General features: G+C 41.8%; 1 protein-coding gene across 3 annotated transcripts in view; it reads right to left on the bottom strand.

Moving 5' to 3' along the window:
* Nucleotides 1-23,044, bottom strand: part of kif4 (kinesin family member 4) — a 106,531-nt gene extending 83,487 nt beyond the window's left edge. For all 3 annotated transcript variants that reach the window (XM_041195878.1, XM_041195879.1, XM_041195877.1), the window contains exons 1-7: nucleotides 22,910-23,044; nucleotides 17,403-17,526; nucleotides 17,130-17,244; nucleotides 14,209-14,399; nucleotides 6,038-6,127; nucleotides 5,463-5,629; nucleotides 5,069-5,163 (exon numbers count right to left, since the gene is read on the bottom strand). In XM_041195878.1, coding sequence (XP_041051812.1) covers nucleotides 5,069-5,163; nucleotides 5,463-5,629; nucleotides 6,038-6,127; nucleotides 14,209-14,399; nucleotides 17,130-17,244; nucleotides 17,403-17,525 — 781 coding nt within the window. In that variant the 5' untranslated portion in view covers nucleotide 17,526; nucleotides 22,910-23,044. The remainder of the gene's footprint in view (nucleotides 1-5,068; nucleotides 5,164-5,462; nucleotides 5,630-6,037; nucleotides 6,128-14,208; nucleotides 14,400-17,129; nucleotides 17,245-17,402; nucleotides 17,527-22,909) is intronic.
* Nucleotides 23,045-24,539: the final 1,495 nt, after the last annotated feature.

The following is a 24,539-nucleotide window of genomic DNA, read 5'->3' on the forward strand; positions in this document are numbered from 1 at the left end:
AGCACTCCATTGAGGTCACACTCAGTGCTAGTTGCACTGAGACGTGCAAATGAACAACATGCAAAAGTGTATCATAAGGAAAGGATGCCGGACTTTGTAACAGAAAAATCCATCAGGATAATTTAGAACTTGGAAATTGATATAGAAAGTGACCCAAAATATGATGTGATGTCTAGCTCAAGAACCTTCCTCAGATTTTGACAGATTCAGTTGAATAGAACTGGGAAAATCATTAAATATTTTGATTTTAAATGTTGGATTTTAAGCTCTGAATGAACTTTTTGACTGAAAACTGCATCTATCCAGAATTGCTCATGCAGACTTAAAGGTCAAATTAATTCCATTAAGTATAAATCCCACTGCACCAACCTGACCCAGGTACTGGAAACTGTATAAGACGGGCGAGCCAAAAACCCTCATAACAGTGTAGGAGACCAAAACAAAAGGACAGCCTCACGGCGATGTGCAAGACAAAAACTACAAGAGAAGACCACAAGATAAGTCGTACTGTGCCCTACTGTCCACAGTTAAAAAGCAGGAAGCAAATGTTGTCTGAGCCTGTAAATTAGTCTAGTTTTGTTTACATTTTATACTTAAATCTTTTCAACTTATTACAAGTTGACTAATCTAGCTGTTGATTCCTTTGTCAAGTTTGAACCTGAACTCCTTATTCAGTAAAATTTCTGTTATCAGACACACTAATCTGGAATTCAGTCTTTTTTTAATTCGAAATGTCTAACTCACCAGTAATAGGCTCCAGTCTCAGCCTCCCACTGCTTTGCAGCAGCAGCATCTCCCTTCACTGCTACTCACTTGATTGACGCGCACTCCTGCACCTCTTGATACCTCAATACCAGAGTGATCATGCTGGAGCTCTCATTGGATGAAAACATGGAAATCAACTCACATCTCAGTTGACTGGTATATTTAATTAACAGGCACCTCTTAGTCCCAGAACATGCTTGGGTTAGAGATTTTCTTCTGTAACGCTGCCTTGGTATCCCTTAGCCCAAGGGAAGAAAAGGGTCACAAGATGTGAAGAGCATCTATGAAACCTGTGGCACAATGTGAAAATGACAGTTTTGCACTGTTTATGATATTGTTTGTGGCACCCTGGTCTGAGTTGATGGGTCATGGTGTCAAGCCCCAGTCCAGGATTACGCTCATATCCGGGCTGACGCAGTGCAGTTCTGCAAGAGTATTTGTCAAATGCTGTTTTTTGACTACAACATTCAACTGAATCTGATTGAATAAACGTAAAACATCATGGGGCTCTTCAGTATCTCTGGAAACATTTATTTTTGGAGAAATAGTTAACCTTGTGTCCCTCATTGCTGCTTGTGGGGCCTTACTGAGCATAAACTGGTTGACCTGTTTGCTCATATAACTGACAATGCTTAAAATGTAAAAGCAAATTTACCATACATAAAAAGTGTTTATAAATTGAACTTCATACTAGAATGAAAAGGAAGATAGAGTGGGAAGTGAGGTACATTAATTGTGAGGTTTTAGCAGCAGAAAAGGAACACAATGATTTGCAAGCAGGCAATAGGAAATGTAAAGAAATAACAGCTGTTTTTTAGATTATGATAAATGGAAGTATAAATGGTTAAGAGATCTTTTAGGAACTGCTAGAAATAATTCTATTAGTATTTGGCAGGGAACAGTTAGTAAAATAATGGAAAGAGGAGAAATGAAACAGTGAGCACTTTAATCCATTTAAACCTTTGCAGAATCAAGATTAAGTATGAGGTCCTAGCTGGATAACAGTTGACCAAAAAAAAAACTAAGATAGCCCTGAAATCCGAGCATAGGAAATCCTAGAATCATACGAAAGATATTGGTCAGTTATGAGAAAGATGCACACTCAAACTGAGGGTTGAGAGGCTGGGGGTGGGGGGGGGGGGGGGGGGGGGGGGTGCGCCAAATTTGACAAAGCTGTTTAAAATGATTAAATGAATACTCAAAAGTAAATAGGAGACTTCTAACTTTCATGGAAATAATGAAAATACAAATAAATTAAGAGGGAGATTGGAAAAACTGAAGAGGGCCGAAAAAGTCATATGGAGTTTTCAGGTGACTGAAGAGTCCAACATGTGACCTATAGTCTCTGTCACAGGTGTGGCAGAGTAGTAGGGGGAATGGGTGCCTGGGTTGCTATGCGCTCCTTTCACTGTCGACACTTGGCTTCAGCTAGACCATGGTGATGAGATTTGAGGTGTTCAACTCCTTCCTGGATGCTTTCCCTCAACTCTGAGCGGTCCTGGGCCAGGGATCCCCAGGTGTCGGTGGGGATGTTGCACTTTTCCCAAGGAGGCTTTGAGGGTGTCCTTGAAGCATTTCCTTTGCCCTGCTGGGGCTCACTTGCCGTGTCGAAGCTCCAAGTAGAGCTTCCAATCTGATAGTCTCCCAACCTCGGATGGCCTGCTTCTACCTCCTACCCAAAATTAACAAACAGGACTGTCCTGGCAGACCGATCGTGTCTGCCTGTTCCTGCCCCACGGAACTCATTTCGGGGTATGTGGAACATTCCTTGTTCCAGTCCTACTCTGGCCCCCTCCCACAACTCTTTCTCCGGTACATTGACGATTACTTCGGTGCTGCTTCATGCTCTTGTTGGGACTTGGAAAAATTTATTAATTTTGCTTCCAATCTCCACCCCTCCATCATTTTCACGTGGTCCATCTCTGACACTTCCCTTCCTTGACCCCTCTGTCTTAATTTCTGGTGATAGACTGTCCACCAATACCATTACAAGCCTACTGATTCCCACAGCCAGCTCGACTACAGCTCCTCACACCCCGCTTTCTGTAAGGACTCCATCCCATTCTCTCAGTTCCTTCGCCTCCGTTGCATCTGTTCTGATGATACCACTTTCAAAAACAGTTCCTCTGACATGTCTTCCTTAACCGAGGTTTTCCACCCACGGTGGTTGACAGGGCCCTCAACAACGGCTGGCCTATCTCCTGTGCATCCGCCCTCACACCTTCCTCTCCCTCCCAGACACATGATAGGGTCCCCCTTGTCCTCACTTATCACCCCACGCTTTGCAGAACACCTTCGGTCTGTCCGCAAGCATGATCCAGACCTCCCTGTCGCTTGCCATTTCAACAGTCCACCCTGCTCTCATGCCCACATGTCCATCCTTGGCCTGCTGCATTGCTCCAGTGAAGCTCAACGCAAACTGGAGGAACAGCACCTCATCTTTCAACTACAGCCTTCCGGACTGAATATTGAGTTCAACAATTTTAGATCATGAATTCTCTCCTCCATCCCTACCTCCTTTCCGATCCCCCCCTTTTTTCCCCAATAATTTATATAGATTTTTCTTTTCCCACCTATTACCATCCACTGTTTTATCTCTACCTTTTAGCCTATTTCGATTCATTCACCCCACCCCCACTAGTGCTATCTGTACCTTGCTTGTCCTGCTTTCTACCCTTAATTAGCACATTCCTTAGATAATATAACTGTGTTCCTCTCCGCAGATGCTGCCAGACCTGAGTTTTTCCAGGTATTTTTATTTTTTTTGTTTTGGATTTCCAGCATCCGCAGTTTTTTGCTTTTATCTCCAAGTAGAGTGCTTATTTTGGGAGTCTCACATCAGGCATGCGGTTGATGTGGCCTGCCCAGTGGAGCTGATTGAGCATGGTCAATGCCTTGATGCTGGGAATATTGGCCTAAGCAAGAACACAGACGTTGGTATGCCTATCCTGCCAATGGATTTACAGGATCTTGCTGGTGGTACTTCTCCAGAGTTTTGATGTGCTTGATGTACATAGTCCACATCTGAGCCACGTAGGAGGGCGAGTATCACTACTGTTCTGTAGACCATGAGCTTGATGCCGGTTTTGAGGTCTGGTCTTCAAACACACTCTTCCTCAGGCGGCCTAAGGCAGCACTGGCACACTGAAGGCGGTGTTGAACCTTGTTGGCCAAGGTCTGCCCGTTTGACAGTAGGCTTCCAAGGTTTGGAAAGCTGTCCACATTGTCCAAGGCCTCATCTTGGATTTTGATAATAGGGCTGGGGGGGGGGGGGGTGCAGGTTGGTAGAGGACCTTTGTCTTACGGATGTTTAGCGCAAGGCCCATGCTCTCATACGCTGTGGTTATAATATTTAAGTGAGGTCATGATGCAGATTTTGTCAGCGATTTGACATTAATACTGCCAGCATAGGTTATCTGGGTGCTGGTAACCCAGCATCTAATATAGTGGTCAGGAGCTGCCAGATTTAGCGGGTAGTGAATCCAGTATTGCCTGTGGGTCAGGAAGAGGAAAAGTGTGCCTTTTTTTCCACAATCAACTCAAGCAAACCTGCCATGATTTGTCTACTTTAACTACTGCAGTTTGAGCACTTTCTATCCCACAGCAATCTCTCGGGGAAAAGTCAAACAAATTGCCAAGAGTTCCGTTCTGAGCAGTTCAATTATAAGCTGCTCAGTAACAAAGTTAGCTGTGGCAGCATAGAAGACTGGTCTCAATGCTTCATGACAAGTTACTAAGCTTATTGGACAGTTAAGGTAAGAAAGGTAGATATTGTTCTTACTTCTCCACCTTTCCCTCATGAACCCCTCTCCAAAGCACTTCAAGTTGACGCTACTGTTGCAAATAAAGTTTAAAAACAAGCAGCTGCAGCTGATAAGTCACCAAAATACTTTTGTTCAAGAAATCATATTAGCAGCGTCCTTTAGTGGTCATTTATTCTAATGAAAGACTTTGTTTCTCTTGCGCAGTTACTAACAACTCAAATACAGAGTAAAGAGCAGGCACAACTTCCAGTGTACAATAGCTCTCATTTTCAGGACCTCTCCTAGTAACGCCAGGAGTCCATCCAGATGCTTTGCCATCATTTGCAACTTGCCAACAGCAATAAGGGCACCAAATCCAGAGGTCTCTGTTCTGATTAAAAGGTCTGACCTTTTCAAATAATTCCATTTTTTAAAAATCTGACCAAGTGGGGAGTTTTCTTCCACCCCACTCCCCCACCAAAATTCAAGATATCCCTCCAGACTTTGTCCCTTTTTAAAAAAGTATTCCAAGGCTAACTTCTTGCAGAGGATAAGATTACCTTCCTTTAGACGGTCACCTTCTGCTTTTGTTTTCTTTTGGCGCTCTGATCCTGCCAGATCCACCAGGTGCAGTTTAGAACGGAAATAACTGTTTCTGAAGAGAAGGCAGGGGGAGAGTGGTTATCAGAAACGGTCCCAATCAGGAAGGAAAAGAAAGCATTAAACACATCCATCCTTCCTGTTTAATAGGTGCATTGACAATTTCACAAAGGCATAATACCCATAGTCAAAACTGTTTTTTCCTGAACTGAAGATTGAAAAAAATAACAGGGTTTGAATGCCATGCAACTGATTTTAAAATATACAACATAATGCACTAGAGCATGAAAAAGATCAACACTCAAACACAATCACTTGCCAAAAGAAAACAAAAGCTAAGCACAAGCTATTTACTTGTCATTTTTTTTTCTCTGCTCAACAGTGACTGTGAAGATGGCATGCGATCGGGATGACTGGGAGTTCATAGCTGTTGCAGCAACTGTCCTTGTAGAATTTCCTTGTTCCAGGCAATTCACCATATCCATCGCAGTTAATACTTTTGTTTCAATTAGACCTACAATCTAGAAATTTACAGAACAGGATTTGCAAATAAGAATTTATGAAGACATACTGTTTGAGAACCAAGAAAACAGCATGGCAGAAATATTAATCTAGCTTACTGAAGAAGATAAGGATGCAAGTTCACACTCATCGCCCCCCAAATGCAGGTTACCAGATCTCTACTGGAAGTCATGAAGAAATTAGGTACCTTGTCAGTGAAATAGAATGGAAGCACTTATCCATCACATACTGCTGTACTCAGATCAGCATGAGTGGATACACATCAAGAAAATGTAATACATCATATCAAATCATTTGAAATATGAAAATAGATTTTTTTTTAAAAAGTGCACCCTGACAATGAGTGCTCTTACAAAAGGGTAATTGCATTCTAGTATTGTAGGCTAGACGGGGACACTATTACATACCTTTATTCCTTCTTTGGGATCTTCTCTAATGTGAATCTGCGATTTCTCTCGAGATGGATGCAATAGATCCAAAATCTCCTCATTGTAGATCTATCAAGAGTGACAAAAGATATAATTGAAATTTTCACACATCAGGGGTGGTTTCACAAAACAGAGATCAAGGATTTCAAAAGTTCACCATTTTAAATTTTAAAAACTTGTCAAGAATGAACTCTAATACTAACAAGGTTTCAGGAAGTAACTTGTATAGCCAATGCTATGTCAATTGAAAACAAAATGCCAATTCTCAGGTTTCAATTCCATATTAAAGATGTCTTGCTTTCACTCTCCACCCCACTCTACAAACACCAACCCCCACCCAAAATAAAAGCTGCCCCCTTTTTTGGTCTGTCTTTCCAGATGGTTGGTACCTGCTGCTACATTGTCCAAATGGTTACTCTTCATGCAATAACACAGCCTTTTCAAGCATGGTGACTTCAGAGAAGAACCAATCTTAGCCTCCCCAGCATATAGTTCAACTTACCAGCATGGCGGTGATGGGGTGGTCACTGGATAGCAATCAGAAGGACAACAATGTCCTCCACTCAATGTTCAGGAAATTTGTGGCACATCCACCAGCTGCCCTGATAAAGATCAACTATCTTAGCACAGCCCAGAAATCAAATATGGGGCATTTCCGGTCTGCATGGCTGAGTTATTTACAGCTTTGACTAAACTAAATAGCCATCTGACTGGTTTCTTTAATAAAATGTACAAAATTATTTTTACTGAAATTTTAGGTTTTTTTAGTGCTTATTCATAACACAGCTTTGAGATACCTTCCCTTCTTTGCTCCCTTTGCCTCTGCACTGAGCAATTCCTGTCAGGTGATTTAAATCTCCACCTGGATTGCCCTCTGAATTCACCAGCCACTTGGCTTCCAAGAACTTCTATTATATCATACCCACATTTAATGGCCATCCTTTGGTCTTCACCACTCCTATGATCGTGATCACTGAAAGCCAAATCTGGCCAATTCTATTTATTCCTCATTCACCATATATTCTTACTCCCTATTCCCTTCAGCGGTCACTTCTAGAGCAATAACCAAGTTTTTACAACTGCTATTTTCCATTCTGGATAGTAAAGATAACTCTGTGCTGCTTCCTTCTCTCCCTCACTGCCAACCCCATACTAACATCCACACTCCCAGCAAATATAAAGGAACAAATGGGCTTCTTTGTCAACAAGATATAGATACCATCTATTTAGTCAATATTGCTGCTCTTGGCCCTACAAAACCATACCAGTGAACAAGTGTCCCCAGATCAAAACCCTGTGGGACACTGTAATCATGCTGAGAATTGTCCTTAACTCATACCATGTCCTCTTTTCCAATGAGTTTTTAAATTCAGTTGGCCATCTTTAATTCTATACCCTTTTACTCCTATTCAATAGTTTCATACTGAATCCTGTCAAAGTTTTCTGAAACTTCATCTGCACCATATACATTGCATTCCACCCACTAGCCTGCACCCAATCTCAACAAAAAAAAAAAAGGCTCGTCAAGCAATCTTCCATTGTGGAATCTGTAACTGCTTTGAATTTTCTCTTCAGAGATTCTTAGTAAGTTTCCCCACTGTAGTCATAATTACTTAAGTTAGCTGTTTTACCTTTTGAAAAATGGGCATTACATTTTCCAGTCCTGATCCAATCAAAGGAACCTTGAAATTTAATTTCCAGGACCTTTATTTGCCATTTTTGCCTCATTTCATTCAGTATTATTGGATGGATCCCATTATGTTCTAGCACTCCATCCTCCTTATCTAACTTCACCAATATATTCTTATTGTTTATTTCTTATTTTGCTTTTAATCAGCTTAAGAGTTTGCCGTCTCCTCCTCAATATCCTTCTATTTTGTCAACATTGCGGTGAAGTATTTCTAAAGTACCATCTCCAATTTCTGCTTAACTTCTAAACTCATTTTCCCAGGGAACCAAAAATAACTGATTTACAGAATACACCTCATATCCCTTTGCTTTCCTTATCCTTCTCCTAACCTCATGGAAGTCAGCTTCCACATGTTAGCTGATGACATCCAGTTTAACATATTCACTTAATTTCTCCATTGCCTCTATGCTGAGAGCAAAGCCACCTTCAGTCTCTCAAACAATATACCCTCTTCATTGATTCAATTTCCATCTCCAGCCACTGCCTTAGCTAAACCAAACTGTTTGCAACTTCAGCACCTATTTAAAGTAAGCAGAGTTTCTAACCATAACCTCTCCAAAGAATGCCAGCTTCATCTCTATAGCCTTATGCATGTTCATTTCCACTTCAGGCCAATTTCATCAGAAACTCTCAAATCTCATCACCTCCAATCTACCACGCTCCATAAACTTCAGTTCCTCTAGAACTAAGCTGCATGAAGTCATTTATGACCATCACCTTGCTCATGAGCCTGTCCCCACCTCCTCACCCTTTAGCCTTGTGTTCAAACGCTTTAGTAGCTTCTCTCCCTCCGTCCTCAACTTCCTCAAAATCTACACTACCGGTGAACTCTCCATCTCCAACAACATTCCTCCCTCCCTTTGCCAGGGCCATGTCTTCAGTGATCTAAGCCCCCACATTTGAAAAGCATTCCCTACACCAGTTAGCACCTCATTCTTTAACTCTTTTGCAAAACACATCTTTCGCCAAGTGCTTGGTCACCCTTGCTAAACTCTCTTCCCTTGACTAATTGTTTTACATTGTATCTTGGATGTTTTTGTGTTATAAACTAGGCACAATTGCAACTTGCATTTATGAAATCTGAGCTTGCTACTTTTTAAGCCTACTTTTTTTTTGACTAAATACCATAAAAGGGTTGTCAAAATGGCAATCCTTCAACATTATGGCCTCACCCCTTTTTTAAGGTTATAAAATGAATCAAATACATCTACACCACCCAAATTCCCCTCCTGGCACCCATTAGCTAATATTATAAACTGTTCTTTCTGCTGTCCCCCTCTCCTTTAAATCTATCATCACACCTCTCAAAGAAAAACCCATGATCTTAGTGTCCTTGCAAACTACCACTCCATCTCTAACCTCCCTTTTCAAAGTCCTTGAACATATTGTTACCTTCCAAATCTGCATCCATTTCCCAGAACTCTTTGAATCCCTCCAATCAGGTTTCCACTCCTGCCATAGTACCAAAACAGCTTTTACAAAGTCACAAATGACATCCTACATGACTGCGACAAAGATAAACTTCCCTTCTTGAGTTTCTTCACTGATCTGCAGCCTATGAAACACCAGCCTCCTCCAACAGCTCTCCACTGTCACCCAGCTGGGTAGGACAGCTCTCATGTGATTCCATTCTTATCTATCTTAAGATAGCCAGAGAATCAATTCCAATGGTTGCTTTTCCTGCTTTTGCACCATTGCCTCTGGTGCCCCCCCACCCCAAAGATCTATCCTTGGGCCATCATAAGGTTAGAAGTGGGGGTGCTTACTGATGATTGCACAATGCTCAGCACCATTCGCAACTCTTCAGATACTGAAGCAGTCCATGTCCAAAGGCAACAAGGCCTGGACAATATCCAGGCTTGGGCTGATAAATAGCAAGTAACATCTGTGCCACACAAGTGGTGGGCAATGATCAACTCCAAAAAAAAAGGGAGAATCTAACCATTTCCCCATGATATTCACTGGCATTACCATCACTGAATCCCCCATTATCAACATCCTGGGGATTACCATTGAACAGAAATGGAACTGAACCAGCTATGTAAATATTGTGGCTACAACAGCAGGTCAGAGGTTGGAATTCTAGGGAGAGTGACTCACCACCTGACTCCAAAGCCAAGGCTCCTTGAAAAGCATTGTGGGGTTAAAATGCGCAGCTAGTTTCTTTTTAATCTTTTTTCTGGCCGGCACGGACACGATGGGCTGAATGGCCTCTTTCTGCACTACAACTTTTCTATGGTTCAAACATGCAACCTCTAGCACATAGAAGGACAAGGGCAGCAAACGCATGGGAATGCCACGGCACGCAAGTTCCCTCCAAGCTGCACACCATCCTAACTTGGAATTATAATTGCCGTTCCTTTACTGCTTTACTGTCAACAAAAACAGAATTACCTGGAAAAACTCAGCAGGTCTGGTAGCATCGGCGGAGAAGAAAAGAGTTGACGTTTCGAGTCCTCATGACCCTTCGACAGATCTAGGTAAATCCCAGGAAGGGTTGAAATATAAGCTGGTTTAAGGTGGTGGGTGGGTGGGGGGAGAGAAGTGGAGGGGGTGGTGTGGTTGTAGGCAAAAGCAGTGATAGAAGCAGATCATCAAAAGATGTCACAGACGGCAGAACAAAAGAACACATAGGTGTCAAAGTTGGTGATATCATCTAAACGAATGTGCTAATTAAGAATGGATGGTAGGGCACTCAAGGTATAGCTCTAGTGGGGGTGGGGGGAGCATAAAAAATTTAAAAATATTTAAAAATAATGGAAATAGGAGGGAAAAAGAAAAATCTATATAATTTATTGGAGAAAAACAAAAGGAAGGGGGAAGAAACAGAAGGGGGTGGGGATGGAGGAGGGAGGTCAAGACCTAAAGTTGTTGAATTCAATATTCAGTCCAGAAGGCTGTAAAGTGCCTAGTCGGAAGATGAGGTGTTGTTCCTCCAGTTTGCGTTGGGCTTCACTGGAACAATACAGCAAGCCAAGGACAGACATGTGGGCAAGAGAGCAGGGTGGAGTGTTGAAATGGCAAGCAACAGGGAGGTTTGGGTCATTCTTGCGGACAGACCGCAGGTGTTCTGCAAAGCAGTTGCCCAGTTTACATTTGGTCTCTCCAATGTAGAGGAGACCGCATTGGGAGCAACGAATGCAGTAGACTAAGTTGGGGGAAATGCAAGTGAAATGTTGCTTCACTTGAAAGGAGTGTTTGGGCCCTTGGACGGTGAAGAGAGAGGAAGTGAAGGGGCAGGTGTTACATCTTTCGTGTGGGCATGGGGTGGTGCCATAGGAGGGGGTTGGGGAGTAGGGGATGATGGAGGAGTGGACCAGGGTGTCCCGGAAGGAACGATCCCTATGGAATGCCGACAGTGAGGGTGAAGGGAAGATGTGTTTGGTAGTGGCATCATGCTGGAGTTGGCGGAAATGGCGGAGGATGATCCTTTGAATGCGGAGGCTGGTGGGGTGATAAGTGAGGACAAGGGGGACCCTATCATGGTTCTGGGAGGGAGGAGAAGGCGTGAGGGCGGATGCGCGGGAGATGGGCCGGACACGGTTGAGGGCCCTGTCAACGACCGTGGGTGGAAAACCTCAGTTAAGGAAGAAGGAGGACATGTCAGAGGAACTGTTTTTGAAGGTAGCATCATCGGAACAGATGCGACGGAGGCGAAGGAACTGAGAGAATGGGATGGAGTCCTTACAGGAAGCGAGGTGTGAGGAGCTGTAGTCAAGGTAGCTGTGGGAGTCGGTGGGCTTGTAATGGATATTGGTGGACAGTCTATCACCAGAGATTTGAGACAGCGAGGTCAAGGAAGGGAAGGGAAGTGTCAGAGATGGATCACGTGAAAATGATGGAGGGGTGGAGAATGGAAGCAAAATTAATAAATTTTTCCAAGTCCCGACGAGAGCACGAAGCAGCACCGAAGTAATCATCGATGTACTAGAGAAAGAGTTGTGGAAGGGGGCCGGAGTAGGACTGGAACAAGGAATGTTCCACATACCCCATAAAGAGACAGACATAGCTGGGGCCCATGCGGGTACCCATAGCCACACCTTTTATTTGGAGCAAGTGAGAGGAGTTGAAGGAGAAATTGTTCAGTGTGAGAACAAGTTCAGCCAGACGGAGGAGAGTAGTGGTGGATGGGGATTGTTCGGGCCTCTGTTCGAGGAAGAAGCTAAGGGCCCTCAGACCATCCTGGTGGGGGATGGAGGTGTAGAGGGTTTGGACGTCCATGGTGATGAGGAAGCGGTTGGGGCCAGGGAACTGGAAATTGTTGATGTGACGTAAGGTGTCAGAGGAATCACGGATGTAGGTGGGAAGGGACTGGACAAGGGGAGAGAGAAGGGAGTTAAGATAACGAGAGATGAATTCCGTGGGGCAGGAGCAAGCTAACACGATCGGTCTACCGGGACAGTTCTGTTTGTGGATTTTGGGTAGGAGGTAGAAGCGGGCCGTCCGAGGTTGGGCAACTATCAGGTTGGAAGCTGTGGGAGGAAGATCCCCAGAGGAGATGAGATCAGTGACAGTCCTGGAAACAATGGCTTGATGTTCAGTGGTGGGGTCATGGTCCAGGGAGAGGTAGGAGGAAGTGTCTGTGAGTTGACGCTCAGCCTCCGCGAGGTAGAGGTCAGTGCGCCAGACTACAACAGCACCACCCTTGTCAGTGGGTTTGATGACGATGTCAGGGTTGGACCTGAGAGAATAGAGTGCAGTAAGTTCAGCGAGAGAGAGATTAGAATGGGTGAGAGAAGCAGAGAAATTGAGACGACTAATGTCGCGCCGACAGTTCCTTTACTGTCAGGTGGTCAAAACCCTGGAACTCACCATCAGCCATACACCACATGGACTGCAGCAGTTCAAGGTGGCAGCTCATCAACATTTTCTCAAGGGCAATCAGGGACAGGCAATAAATGCACCCCATAGCCAGCAACACCTACACCCTGTGATCAAGCAAATCAAAAATCCTCTATTTCCTATCTACTTGCTGCTCTTTGATGGACATCATCCAAAGATACATCAATTTTCACAGGTACACTGATAACACCCAGATCTACCTCACCACCTTTTACGACTCCTTCACTGTTGCTAATTTATCTTATTAATTATCAGACATATTATATCAGAGAAGAAATTTCCAATTAAATGTTGGGAAGACTGCAAGTCCTGTTCTAAATTTCATTCCATAGTTGCCAAGTCAATCCTTCTCTCTGTTAAGTCTAATATCAAGCCAGTTTGTTCACAACCTTGGTGTCACATTTGATCCCAAGAGGAGCTTTTTAGCTCACATTCAAGCCATCACTAAAATCATGCATTTCCAAATCTAACATGGCCCTATATCACCTGTCAGAGCTCATTCATGCCTTTGTTACCTCTGGACACAACTACTCCAATGTATTCCTGGCTGGTCTCCTACATTTTATCCTCTAAAGCGGAGATCAACCAAAACTCTACTGCCCACGTCTCAACTCGCACCAAGTTCTGTTCCCCTATCACTTATGCTCACTGGTCTATAATGGCTTCCTATTAAGTAACTTAACTTTAAAATTCTCATTGTTTTCAATTCTCTCCATGGCCTCACACCTTCCTTTCTAATATCCTCCAGTCCCACATACCAAGTATCTACACTTCTCTAGTTCGGGTTTCCTGTGTCCTCACAATTTTAATTGCTTCACCATTGCTGGCCACAGGCTCCAAGCTCTGGGATACCCTTTCCACATCATTTTCCTCTTTAGGAGGCTTCTTAAAACCTACCTCTTTGACCAAGCTTTTGGGCATTTGACCCAATTCTCCTTATGCAACTGTGCGGTTGAGTCATATTTTGTTTTATAATGCTCTTGTGAAGCACCCTGGGATGTTTTGTGACAATTAAACGGTGCTATATAAACACAAGCTTTCCCCCCCCCCCCAAAGATGTTGTTTTTAAATTTAAGAGCCTGATGTTACATAACCTTCAATTAAAACATTTTTCAAGGCTAGTCTCAACTATTTGCAGCAAAACTTTAAAATTTATCCTGTTGAACAGCTGCTTCAATGACTTGTCAACAGGAATTTCACAACCTTCAGCTTGCCCCATTTAGACTGCAACACATGCCATTCAAGTTTTACCCACTTTCAATTAGTGCCCCATACCAATATATATTTGCCTTGTTAACAGAAAGACATTCCCAACTGTCCTATTACTCATGAAAACTTGAGCTGAATTAAGGTTGCTTAGGCACTTCATGTTGACTTTTTTTGTTTGATCACAGCTACCAATTATCACAGAAATATTGGCTGATACACACAAACAAGAATGAAATTAGAGAAACCACAGCTATGGGAATAATCAGTCACTTCACGCCACAGAAAAGAGCAGCCAGGTTTCAGCTCAGCTTAAAACTAGTGGAACAGTGGGTCTAAAAACCAATGAAGGTATATTTCACCAAATAAAATAGAGTATTGTTAATAGTCAAATAATCTCCCCCTTCCTCACCTCTAGATAGGAAACTTTTAACGTGAACTCATTATCTGAATTTTCTTCAATCATTCTAAAGAGCATATTTATTACTCTTGGAATGACTCCAACAACAGGATCTCCCTCTTGCCCGGATGTGTAGGTGCCTCCCATAGAATAGGTCTTTCCAGAGCCAGTCTGTCCATATGCCAAAACTGTAGCATTGTACCCTGAATTAGTAGGGGAGACAGGACAGCAAGTTAGTGACATCACATTTAAAGTAGTCTTAAAGCGTGTTTTGTTCAATACTCAATATGTTCAGACAAGTCTGAACACATGAAATATGAACAAGAATTGGCTATTCAGTCGCTCTAGCCTGCTGTCAACCAATAAGATCATAGGTGATTTTATCTTGGCCTCAATTCCAATTTCCTGTCTGTTTCCAATAACCTTCAATTCTCCAAAAGTTCAAAAAGCTGTTTCTCTCAACAGTCTACATTCAATACGAAGATAAAAGCAAAATACTGCGGATGCTGGAAATCTGAAACAAAAATTGCTGGAAAAACTCAGCAGGTCTGACAGCATCTGTGGAGAGAAAGACAGAGTTAACGTTTCGAGTCCATATGATTCTTCAGAACTCTTCTTCAGACTCTTCTGAAGAATCATACAGACTCAAAACGTTAACTCTGTCTTTCTCTCCACAGATGCTGTCAGACCTGCTGAGTTTTTCCAGCAATTTTTATTTTTGTTCTATATTCAATGGCTGACTCTGTGGGGCAGAGAATCACAGTCCTCAGAAAAGAAATTCTGCCTCATCTATCTTAAATGGGTGTCCTCTAATGCTAGTTTTAAGTTCCTCCAAGAAGGAAAACACCTTCACAGCATCTAGTCTATCAAACCCCCTCAGAATCTGTTTCAATAAGATTACTTCTCATCCTTCTAAATTCCAAATAGCATAAGCCCAACCTGTTCAACTAGTCATAAGAAAGCTTTTCATTCCAGGAATCAACCTAGTGAACCTTCTCTGAATTGTCTTCAATCCAAGTATATCCCTCTTTAAAGAGACCAAAACTGTATGCAGTACTCTAGGTGTGGTCTCATCAATATCCTGTACAGTTGTAGCAAGATTTCCTTACTTTTATACCCTAACCCTCTGCAATAAAGGCCAACATTCTATTTGCGTAATTACTTGATGTAGCTGCATGTTAACTTTGTGCTTCCGTAACAGGACATGCAGATCCCCCTGTACAGTAGCATTTTACAGTCTTTCTCCATTTAAATAATATTCTGCTCTTCTATTCTTCCTGCCAGTGGACAATTTCACATTTTTCCACCGTATACTCCATCTGTCCAATTTTTGCCCACTTAACCCCTCTCTATCCCTTTGCTGACTGTCCTCAACTTGCTTTCCCATCTATCTTTGTATTTTAGCCAAATTTGCTCTCAATACATTTAATGATTTCAGTGAGGCCCCAACAATAATCTCTGTGGCACTCCACTTGCCATCCTGAAAAATGGCCCATTTATCCAGATTCCCTTTCCTGTTAGTTAGCAAATTCTCTATCCAAACTATCGTCCTGGATACCACAAGCTCTTGTCTACTGCAGCAACTTTGTTATGTGACATCTTTATTGAATGCTTTTTTGGAAATTTATCAGTTCTACATCTTATTCTATCTATATCTATTGGATCGTTTTTATCCACCCTGCTTGCTACATCCTCAAAGAACGCAAACAAATCTGTCAAACACAATTTCCCTTTCATAAAAGTACCTCCTTAATAATGGATTCTAGCATTTTCCCAATGAAAGGCGTTTGATTAACTGCCCTATAGTTTCCTGCTTTCTGCCCTCCTCCTGCCGGCCTATAACCTCTGGCTGTCTCCCTCTTTTCTTGAGCAGCGGCATTTTCCACCTGTGGTTTTCCAATCCACAGGACTTCTTCAGAATCGAAAGGAATTTGGGATGAATACAACCAAAGCCTCCGCCATCTCTTCAATCACTTATTTTGGGACCACAAGATGCAACCCATCCAGGGGAACTTGTCAGCCTTTAGCCCCATTAATTTTTCCAGTGCTTTCTCCATTAGAAAGTTCCTCCCTCCTTCCCCACCACTGATTTTCTACTTGTTTGGAATGCTTTTGGCATCTACCACGAAGACTGATAGAAGATATTTGTTCAAAGTCCCTGCCACTTTCTTGTTTACCATTATTAATTCCATAGTCTCATTCACTTAAGTGACAAATAACTTCAGCTACTCTTTTCACTCTTACTGTGTTTTATATTTCTTGCTGCTTTACTCTCAACCTATTTTCTCCCTTTAAAAAAAAGTCATCCTTTACTGGTTTCTAAAATTTTCCCAACCTTCTGGCCTAGCACTGTGCAGCATTGTTTGCCTTTTCTTAAATTTGAAACAAGCCTTAACTGTTGTTAACTACAGCTGGTTCATCATTCTCGTAGAATCTTTCTCTCAATGGAATACATCTACGTGCAGGCAGGATGCAGGCTCATGTGCATGCTAGGTTTGCACCTCAGACAGGGAAAGAAAATGGCAGTTGGCTTAAAAGTGGTATTCAAGGCCACTGTTTAAGAAGTGACTTTGTGCAAACTGTTTGGCTACATGGCCTAATGGATAAGGTGTTGCAACTTTGTTCTATCATAAGATGTTGGGGAAATGCAGTTACATGTTTAAATTGACCATGGTGGGAGAAACAAGCTGAAATAACAATAACTCCAAAGTAGAACTGCCATTGTTGTTTTGCTGAAATATTATTTACTTCCTAAACAGAATTAATTGTTTATTAGAAATGCTTTTTGGCATGGAGTAAGCAATTAGATGTCTGATGGATAAAACGATCAACAAAGGAGCTATTCACTAAACCACCAGTAATGAGAAACATTTAATATGCAATGAACTGACCAACTCCCAAACTATTCTTGAAACACAGTGGGAAATAGTTACCTTTGAATATCCCCTGAATAAGGGGATCAACTGCAATATTGAACACTTCTTCTTGCTCTGTGCAGGAATCAAAGACGTAATCGTATGAAAAACATTTATCAATTCCCAAAAGTACCTGAGGAAGGAAAAAACCAAAATAATTGGCACAACATATTCCACATAAGAGCAACAGAAGGGTGGGAGTATCTTCAAGCCCCCCTTTGCCTTACTAATTTATTCAGAAAAATTATTTAGGTGTGAGATATTAAACCACCACCTCGCTTAAATTTTTACCTGTGGCTCTCCTGGGGTAAATGTCAAGCACACCTGACATCCTTCATCAATTTCTTTTTGTACAAGAGGACGGCAACGTAAGGCTACTCGCACTGGAATAACCTTCTCTTCTTCTCTTACCATCCTGTCAACAGATAATATGCAGGTAAATTGCTAAGGGCACATTATAAATTGAAACACTAAGCACTGGATGGAGACAGTATATTAGAGTCAGTGGAAGTGACCATATACACAAGTAACATAGCTACGAGTCCAGAAATATCACAAACACACCAATTAGAGGATTTGAGTCAATAACAACTGAGAAGTAGAAAGTTAGATGTCAAACAAGTTAGGAGACAGTGCTAAAACATGACAAAACTGTTCATAATAGATGTGTCAAATAAGAGAGTGACGATTGTTTGTTCTTTTGTTACAAAAAGTGTGGAAATGTACCCTCACACAATATTCATGGGGAAGAAAAGACATCTCAGAGTCAGAAGTTCAAATGTGGGAAAATAAGTATAAAAGGTTATTTAAAAAATAATTCTGGGCTTAATATATGGAATAACTATAAAACTATTCTACATGGTATTATCTTGAAGTGAAGAGTGATAAATATGCATGAATTAACTGGTTATATAATCTTGTCAATTAGTTATCAACATGTATTTATATAGCACCTTTAATGTAGTACAACATACAAAGGGATTTCACAGGAGCATTATCAAATAAAATTTGACACCAACTCAAATCAAGAAGCACTAGGGCAGATGCCCAAAAACTTGATCAAAGAGGTAGATTTTAAGGAGAGTCTTGAGGAAGAAAGAGGCAGAGGAGTTTAGAAAAGGCATTCTAGTTTTAGGTCTTGACAGCTGAAGACACAGCTGTCAACAGTGGTGTGCTTAATGGTCTCAAGAGGCCAGAATTGGAGGAGTGCAGATATGAGTGTTGCGGGGCTGAAGGAGATTTCAGAGATGTGAAAGACATGGAGGGATTTGAAAAACAAGTTTTTTTTTTAAAAGAGGAGGTATTGCTTAAAAGCCAACATAGGTCAGCTAGTGCAGCGATGAGTGGAATGCAACTTGGTGCAAGTTGGGACACAAGCAGAGATTTGGATAACCTCAAATTTATGGAGAATAGCATTTGGGACGTTGACCCGGAGTGCTTGGAATAGTCAAGTCTGGATGCAACAAAGAGGCAGATGAGGTGTTCATTGAAAAGGTACACTGTTGATTCATTTGAACCCCAAGCTGATAAGTCATGATATAGCTATAAAAAAGAGGCTCCAAGTCATAAGAGTCCAGGATAAAATGTCTGGCTTTTAAACATTTTTTCAAATATATTATGTCTTCTGGTTTCCAGAAGTTCAAAGTAAACACTGTTTTGACACAGATACTGGAGCTCATGCAGAATGTATTTTGCTGATCTCACCATGTGCTGGGGAATGATGCATTAGTTTGGTGTATGGACTATAGTGAAATAGTGAGTGACATAGCACCCTGGATACACATGCACATAATATAGTTACTTATTCTTTTCAAATAACATAACAATACAGGGCTAGGATAGAATGGTTACAGCACAAATGGGGGCCATTCAGTCTGTTGTGTCTCTGCCAGCTCTCTGCAATAGCAATTCACCTAGTGCCACTACCTGGCCTTTTCCATGAAGCCCTGCAAATGTTTCCTCTTCAGATAATGCTCCATCTTTTTTGAAAGCCACTACACACTCAGGCAGTGCATTCTGGATCCTAACTACTTGCTGCGTAAAGAAGTTCTTCCTCATGTCACTGTTGCTTCTTAAATTGATGCTCTCTGGTTCTTGATACTTACATCAATGGAAACAATTCCTCTCCATCTGTTCTTTCCAAGTCCTTCACGATTTTGAGTACCTCTAACTTCTGCAATCTATTTACATAACTGAAGTTCTTGAACTGGAACAATTGTCATGAATCTTTCTGCACCATCTCTAATGCCTTCACATACATTCTAAAAAAAAAACATGGTGCCTGGAACTGGACACAATATTCCAGATGAGACTGAACTATTTTATATGGGTTTACCATACCATTTATGCCCCTCTCTAAAGCCTCTATCACCTACAAGATAGAAGCCAAGATTGTTATGGAATACTCTCTGCAGGAAGCTTTGACACTACCAAGAACAAAACATTTTTTGATTCACACTAATTTTTTTTTGAAGTTGCAACAAAAGCACTCTCCTGGCTGCAAAATTTTGAATGTCTAAATATCATAGCCCTATATGTCAATTTGGAGGAGTGACACTACCAGGGTGTCTCATTATTTGGCAAGATACGACAATGTGCAGTGCTGGCTTTCCCCCTCTCCAAAAAAAAAATTGCACGTAATGTTTAAAAAGAAAAATAACTATTTGCGTCGCACCATTTTACTTTTAGAAATCCTAAATGCTTTGCAACAAACATTTTTATCCCAAATGTGGTAGAGATAGAGATTGTTCCAATTTGACACTTGCAATGTTTAAAATGGATACGTTTTCACCAGTATTAAAGTTTATTCATTTTATTGCTCTTTTTCCCTTGCCCCCAAGTTTTCATGGGTCTCGGCAAATTCCTTACACTACAAAGATTAATTTTGCATTAATTTCAACAGGATTAAAATAGCAACCCAGAATAATCAAGACAGAATTTGAGAGCACAGGTTGATCAATGACCGACTGCATAACTTGTTAGAGAGCTCGCGTTTGGCAAAGTTTTTGAAGTGATGGGGCAGATAAAAGTTGAGGTAGTATAAATGCACTTCCAGAAGTCATTCAATAAGATGTCGCAAAAGAGGCTTGTTGGAAAAAAATCTGCATAGGACACTAGGGAAATTTAGTGGCTTTGATTTCATTGCAACAATATCAACTTTCTATCCAAGACTTACGCTAAATGAATATTACCCAGTTTGGAAAATTTTAGGAACAGCATACCCCAGCAATCAATGCAGTTCTTAAGCATTTCTACAGTGTTGAAGATGTTGTCTTTTGGATGAGATATGAAAAAAGCCCACCTCACCTCTTAGGTGAGGGGCAAAGGTCTCATGGCATTATTTTGAAGAGCAGAATTCTCTGCCCTGCCAATATTTATCACGCAACTAACACCAAAAAACTGGTTATCTGGTTATCACAATCCCACTGTGATGCCTGTCAGCTAATTAACTGGCATCTTTCTTACATTTTAACAGTACTGTATTTCAAAAGTTGGCTGCAAAGGGTTAATGCAAATAGCCAGTCTACATCAGTGATGTAAGATCACGTCAGAATATGCAGAGAGATAGTTCATGTGAAAACTCATGCTAAGCCTTATCCTGTACATAGTTAGTATAATGTTTAATAAAAGTTATACACTACCAACAGCCTTGCCTCCATCAGTCTCTACTGATCCTAACCGAGGACAAGCTCAGCTAAGATGATAACAGATGCAATTCTGGTTACCATATTACAAAAGGATATAGACACAGGAGAGTGTATAGAGAAGATTTACAGGGACGATACCAGGAATGCAGGGGAATACATGTCAGGTAAAGATAGACAGCCTCTGTCTCTTCTTGCGAAAAAGACCAACCTATTAGATGTATTTAAAATTCTGAAAATTTTTAAACAGCTTGGATACAGACAGAAGGTTCCCTCTTGAGGGGAAAAAGCTTAACTCAAGACCATTAATATAAGAAACAGCAAGCCCTTGCATTAAGTTGTCTCATTTTAATTTGCTTTGATTTAATATTCTGCTCTAATGGGGTAGTATTGACATTGAGCATTATGAATTCATTAATGTTGTTTCCCACCCAATGTGACATAGGCTCACTTGTGACCCGGTCTGCACCATTTTGGAGCATCCCCTCCTACTGGCCACACCCATCTCCCAAATTCCGCTGTGAGCAAAGAGGTGAGTGGCAGGAAGCAACCTATAGAGCGGGAGCAGCTTTGAGTGCATGCTTGCAGAGGCAAGCTGGAGAAACAGACAGCACAAGTAGAAGCTGAAGGGCCAGCCAACACAATCAGTGGTGAGGTGGAGGGTCAGGGATCAGGGGAGGCAAGGAGTGGAAGAAGCAGCGAGTGGAAGAGATGACAAGCAGATGGTAAGATGAAAGAGTTAACATACTTTATTTTTAAAAAAAGTTTTTCATTTACAAATACAATAATTTAGCAAAGTACAGTATTTAAACTTACAGGTTTAACATTTTGTTTTTTATGGCAGGAAACATCTTATGGAACAGTTTTTTCATTGGCTGTAATGGGAAATTCTGATTCACTTAACATTGTATCGCACTTTTCAGGAACTACATTAGTGAGGAATTACAGTAGTCACCAAGAAATCCAACAGGGAATTCATAAGAAATTTATTTACCTAAAGAATGGTCAGAATGAGAAATTCACAACTAGAGGGAGTGGTTGAAGTAAATAGCATAGGTGCATTTAAGGGGAAACTAGGAAAGGAAGAGGGAAAAAGATATAGGTTTGATAGATTAAGACAAGGAAAGATGGGAGAGAACTCAAGTGGAGCATAAACAGCAATATGAACAAGTTGAGTCAAATAGTCTGCTTCTGTGCTAAGTCCATGCAAATTGAAATTAGTACCTGACAAATTTAGGATCAATGCCAGAAAGTTTAAAAAATGTTTAACATATAAAATAGAATGCCAGGTATAATTTAGGCAAAAAGCCTAGAATGAACTATGAATGCTGGATATTGCAATAAATGGACTCTCATGTTTCAAGATGGAGGAATTAAAATGTGGACAGCCTAAGATCAGCATAACACAGCACAACAGCAGTTAAGGGCTTGTGGCTTCCATGAGAAAATTACAAGCTCCAACCAACATCCCAAAGCTCTTTACATCCACTGAAGCAGACTGTCAAACTTCCACAACCAGTTTAAAAATAAGAGGTCTTTCATCTAAGACAGATGAAAAGGCATGTCTTCTTTCAGAGAATCATCAGTTTTTGGAATTCTCTTCCACAGAAAGCAGTGGATGTTGGGTCATTGAATGTATTCAAGGCCGAGTTAGACAAGGGATTGACTCCCTTTGTTAGGATGCAGTCAGGAAAGTAGATTTAAGGCCACAATCAGATCAGCTAGGATCTTATTGAAAGGCAAAGTGGGCTCAATGGGCCAAATTACCTACTCATATTCCTATTTCTTATGATCGTACAATCCGTATTAATCAAGAATAAAATTTGACCAAGTCACCGTACATCAGTGAGGAATCGCCACCGCCCTAACCTCTCCTCATAACAGCAGCAGGATCATGAGCCCAAATCTACTGGATTGAATGTAATCGAGCCATTCCCCGTCTCGAATATAACGATCGAATGTAAACGCTGAGCACACAGCTTTTCACTAGCGTTTGTCCCTACTACTGGCAGCACATTAAGTGTTGGAATGAAGATTCAGTTGGGGCCTAGTACTCCGCTAGGACCTACAGCCTAGGCCGATACATACCCCACAGAGATGGCTGCTCCCCATCCCAACCCTTTTCTTCCCATTAATGCAGGTACAAACTCCCACCTTCAAGTTACTCCCGTTGTCTCAGAGTTTAACCTCAGAAATAACCGCCTTAACAAGCAGGTTCTGCGCTTGGTCTTCAAATCCCTAGAATCCGCCCCGATTCATTCACTCCAACCGCCCGCCAAGCCAAACGCACATTCAAATACGGCCTCAAACCGGGCTCAGCCAATCACAGTCCGCGCCCTCACTGACATCACGATGCATTTCGATCATGTGACGAAGCGCAAGGCGGGATGGGCTTTGGTTGCTAGGGAAACGAACTGTGTTAAATGCAAGCAGCAAGGGAAGGTGTCTGGGACGCACAGGAGCTAAATGAACAGCTGCAGCCAGAGAACCAAATTAACGGGCAAGCAGATACGAGAAGTCTCGAACAAAAAAATGCTTGAAACGGTCAGCAATTCTAAGGAAGCATAACTGAATACTAATTTGGGACTTCCCTTCTCTATAGGGTTTTCATTATGTCTGCGTTTGTTGCCAACGCGGTGCATGCGCAGTTGTATGCACGGCAGCCATCTTTATAGGGTGCAAAGCGCGTGCGCGGTGTTTGCTGCCCCTGGAATTGCAATTTTACATCGCAGGCAGTTGAATATATCAGGGGTCCCACAGTTTTCTTTATTCCATTTAATTTCCTTAACACTTTTCTTGTATCTTTCCCCATTCTTTTGGAAAGGTACCTTTCTTCCAGTAAACCAGCTTGTCATAGACGCACAGTGATGCAGAAGGGATGGTGTCCCAATAGGAAAATACAGTTCGGGCCAGTACTCTTATTTCCCGGTTTTCACTGGGTTTCCATTTTAAGGTACACAAGACTAGTTCGAACCAGTATGTAATTAAGTTTGTATTCCATCATCTGCCTGCCTGTTGGTGCTGAAATGTATTGTGCTCGGAGAAACAAGCCCTGGATCTGCAAGCAGAATTGTGGCCGTCACTGGGTGGATCAGAAGCCTTCCTTCCCTCCCAATCCGATCCCTGGAATCAGAAGCCGCCCCTGCAGGGCTCACAAGCTGGGTGAACGGCTTCCATTGGACATCTTGCATTGGCAGACGACACAGTGTTTCATTATTGGGTTCTGAGCATAGCTGGCAGGCCCAGCATTTATTGTTGCCTGTCACTAATTGTCCTTGAAAAGGTGATGTTGGGATGCTTTCTTGAACAGCTTTAGCCAGGGTGGTGAATGCTACCTGATCCAATATGTCCCTTGCATTCGTTACCTTTGTCACTGAAGCCGGCCGGAGGTAATGTTTTTGCCCCTGTTTCTCTGTTTGTAAACAATATACCTCAAAACCAATGTGTAGATTTCAACAAAACTTGGTACAGGGAAAGGATATGGCTCAAGGTAGAACCGATTAGGTTTTGGCAAAGATGCACACTGGGATCCTGGAATTTTTTAAAAGATCTGTTAACATTGGGAGAGTGAGTGAATTAATTTGTGGATTGTTTTATTTAGAATGTTATTGATTGTTTTAGAATGTTGTGGCTTGTCTCGGCTGCTTTAGTGAATTTGGCACAGCTGTTAAAATATGAGCAGAATTTTCAGACCAGGTTGTTGGGTGTGGATTGGCCTGAAGCCTCCTCAGTGCAATGGAAGCTCTTAATAAAAATGCTGCTTTTATCAGCTTTGTAGTCACTG

Source organism: Carcharodon carcharias, chromosome 9, assembly GCF_017639515.1.
Source record: "Carcharodon carcharias isolate sCarCar2 chromosome 9, sCarCar2.pri, whole genome shotgun sequence".
In the NCBI taxonomy this organism is placed as follows: Eukaryota; Metazoa; Chordata; class Chondrichthyes; order Lamniformes; family Lamnidae; genus Carcharodon; species Carcharodon carcharias.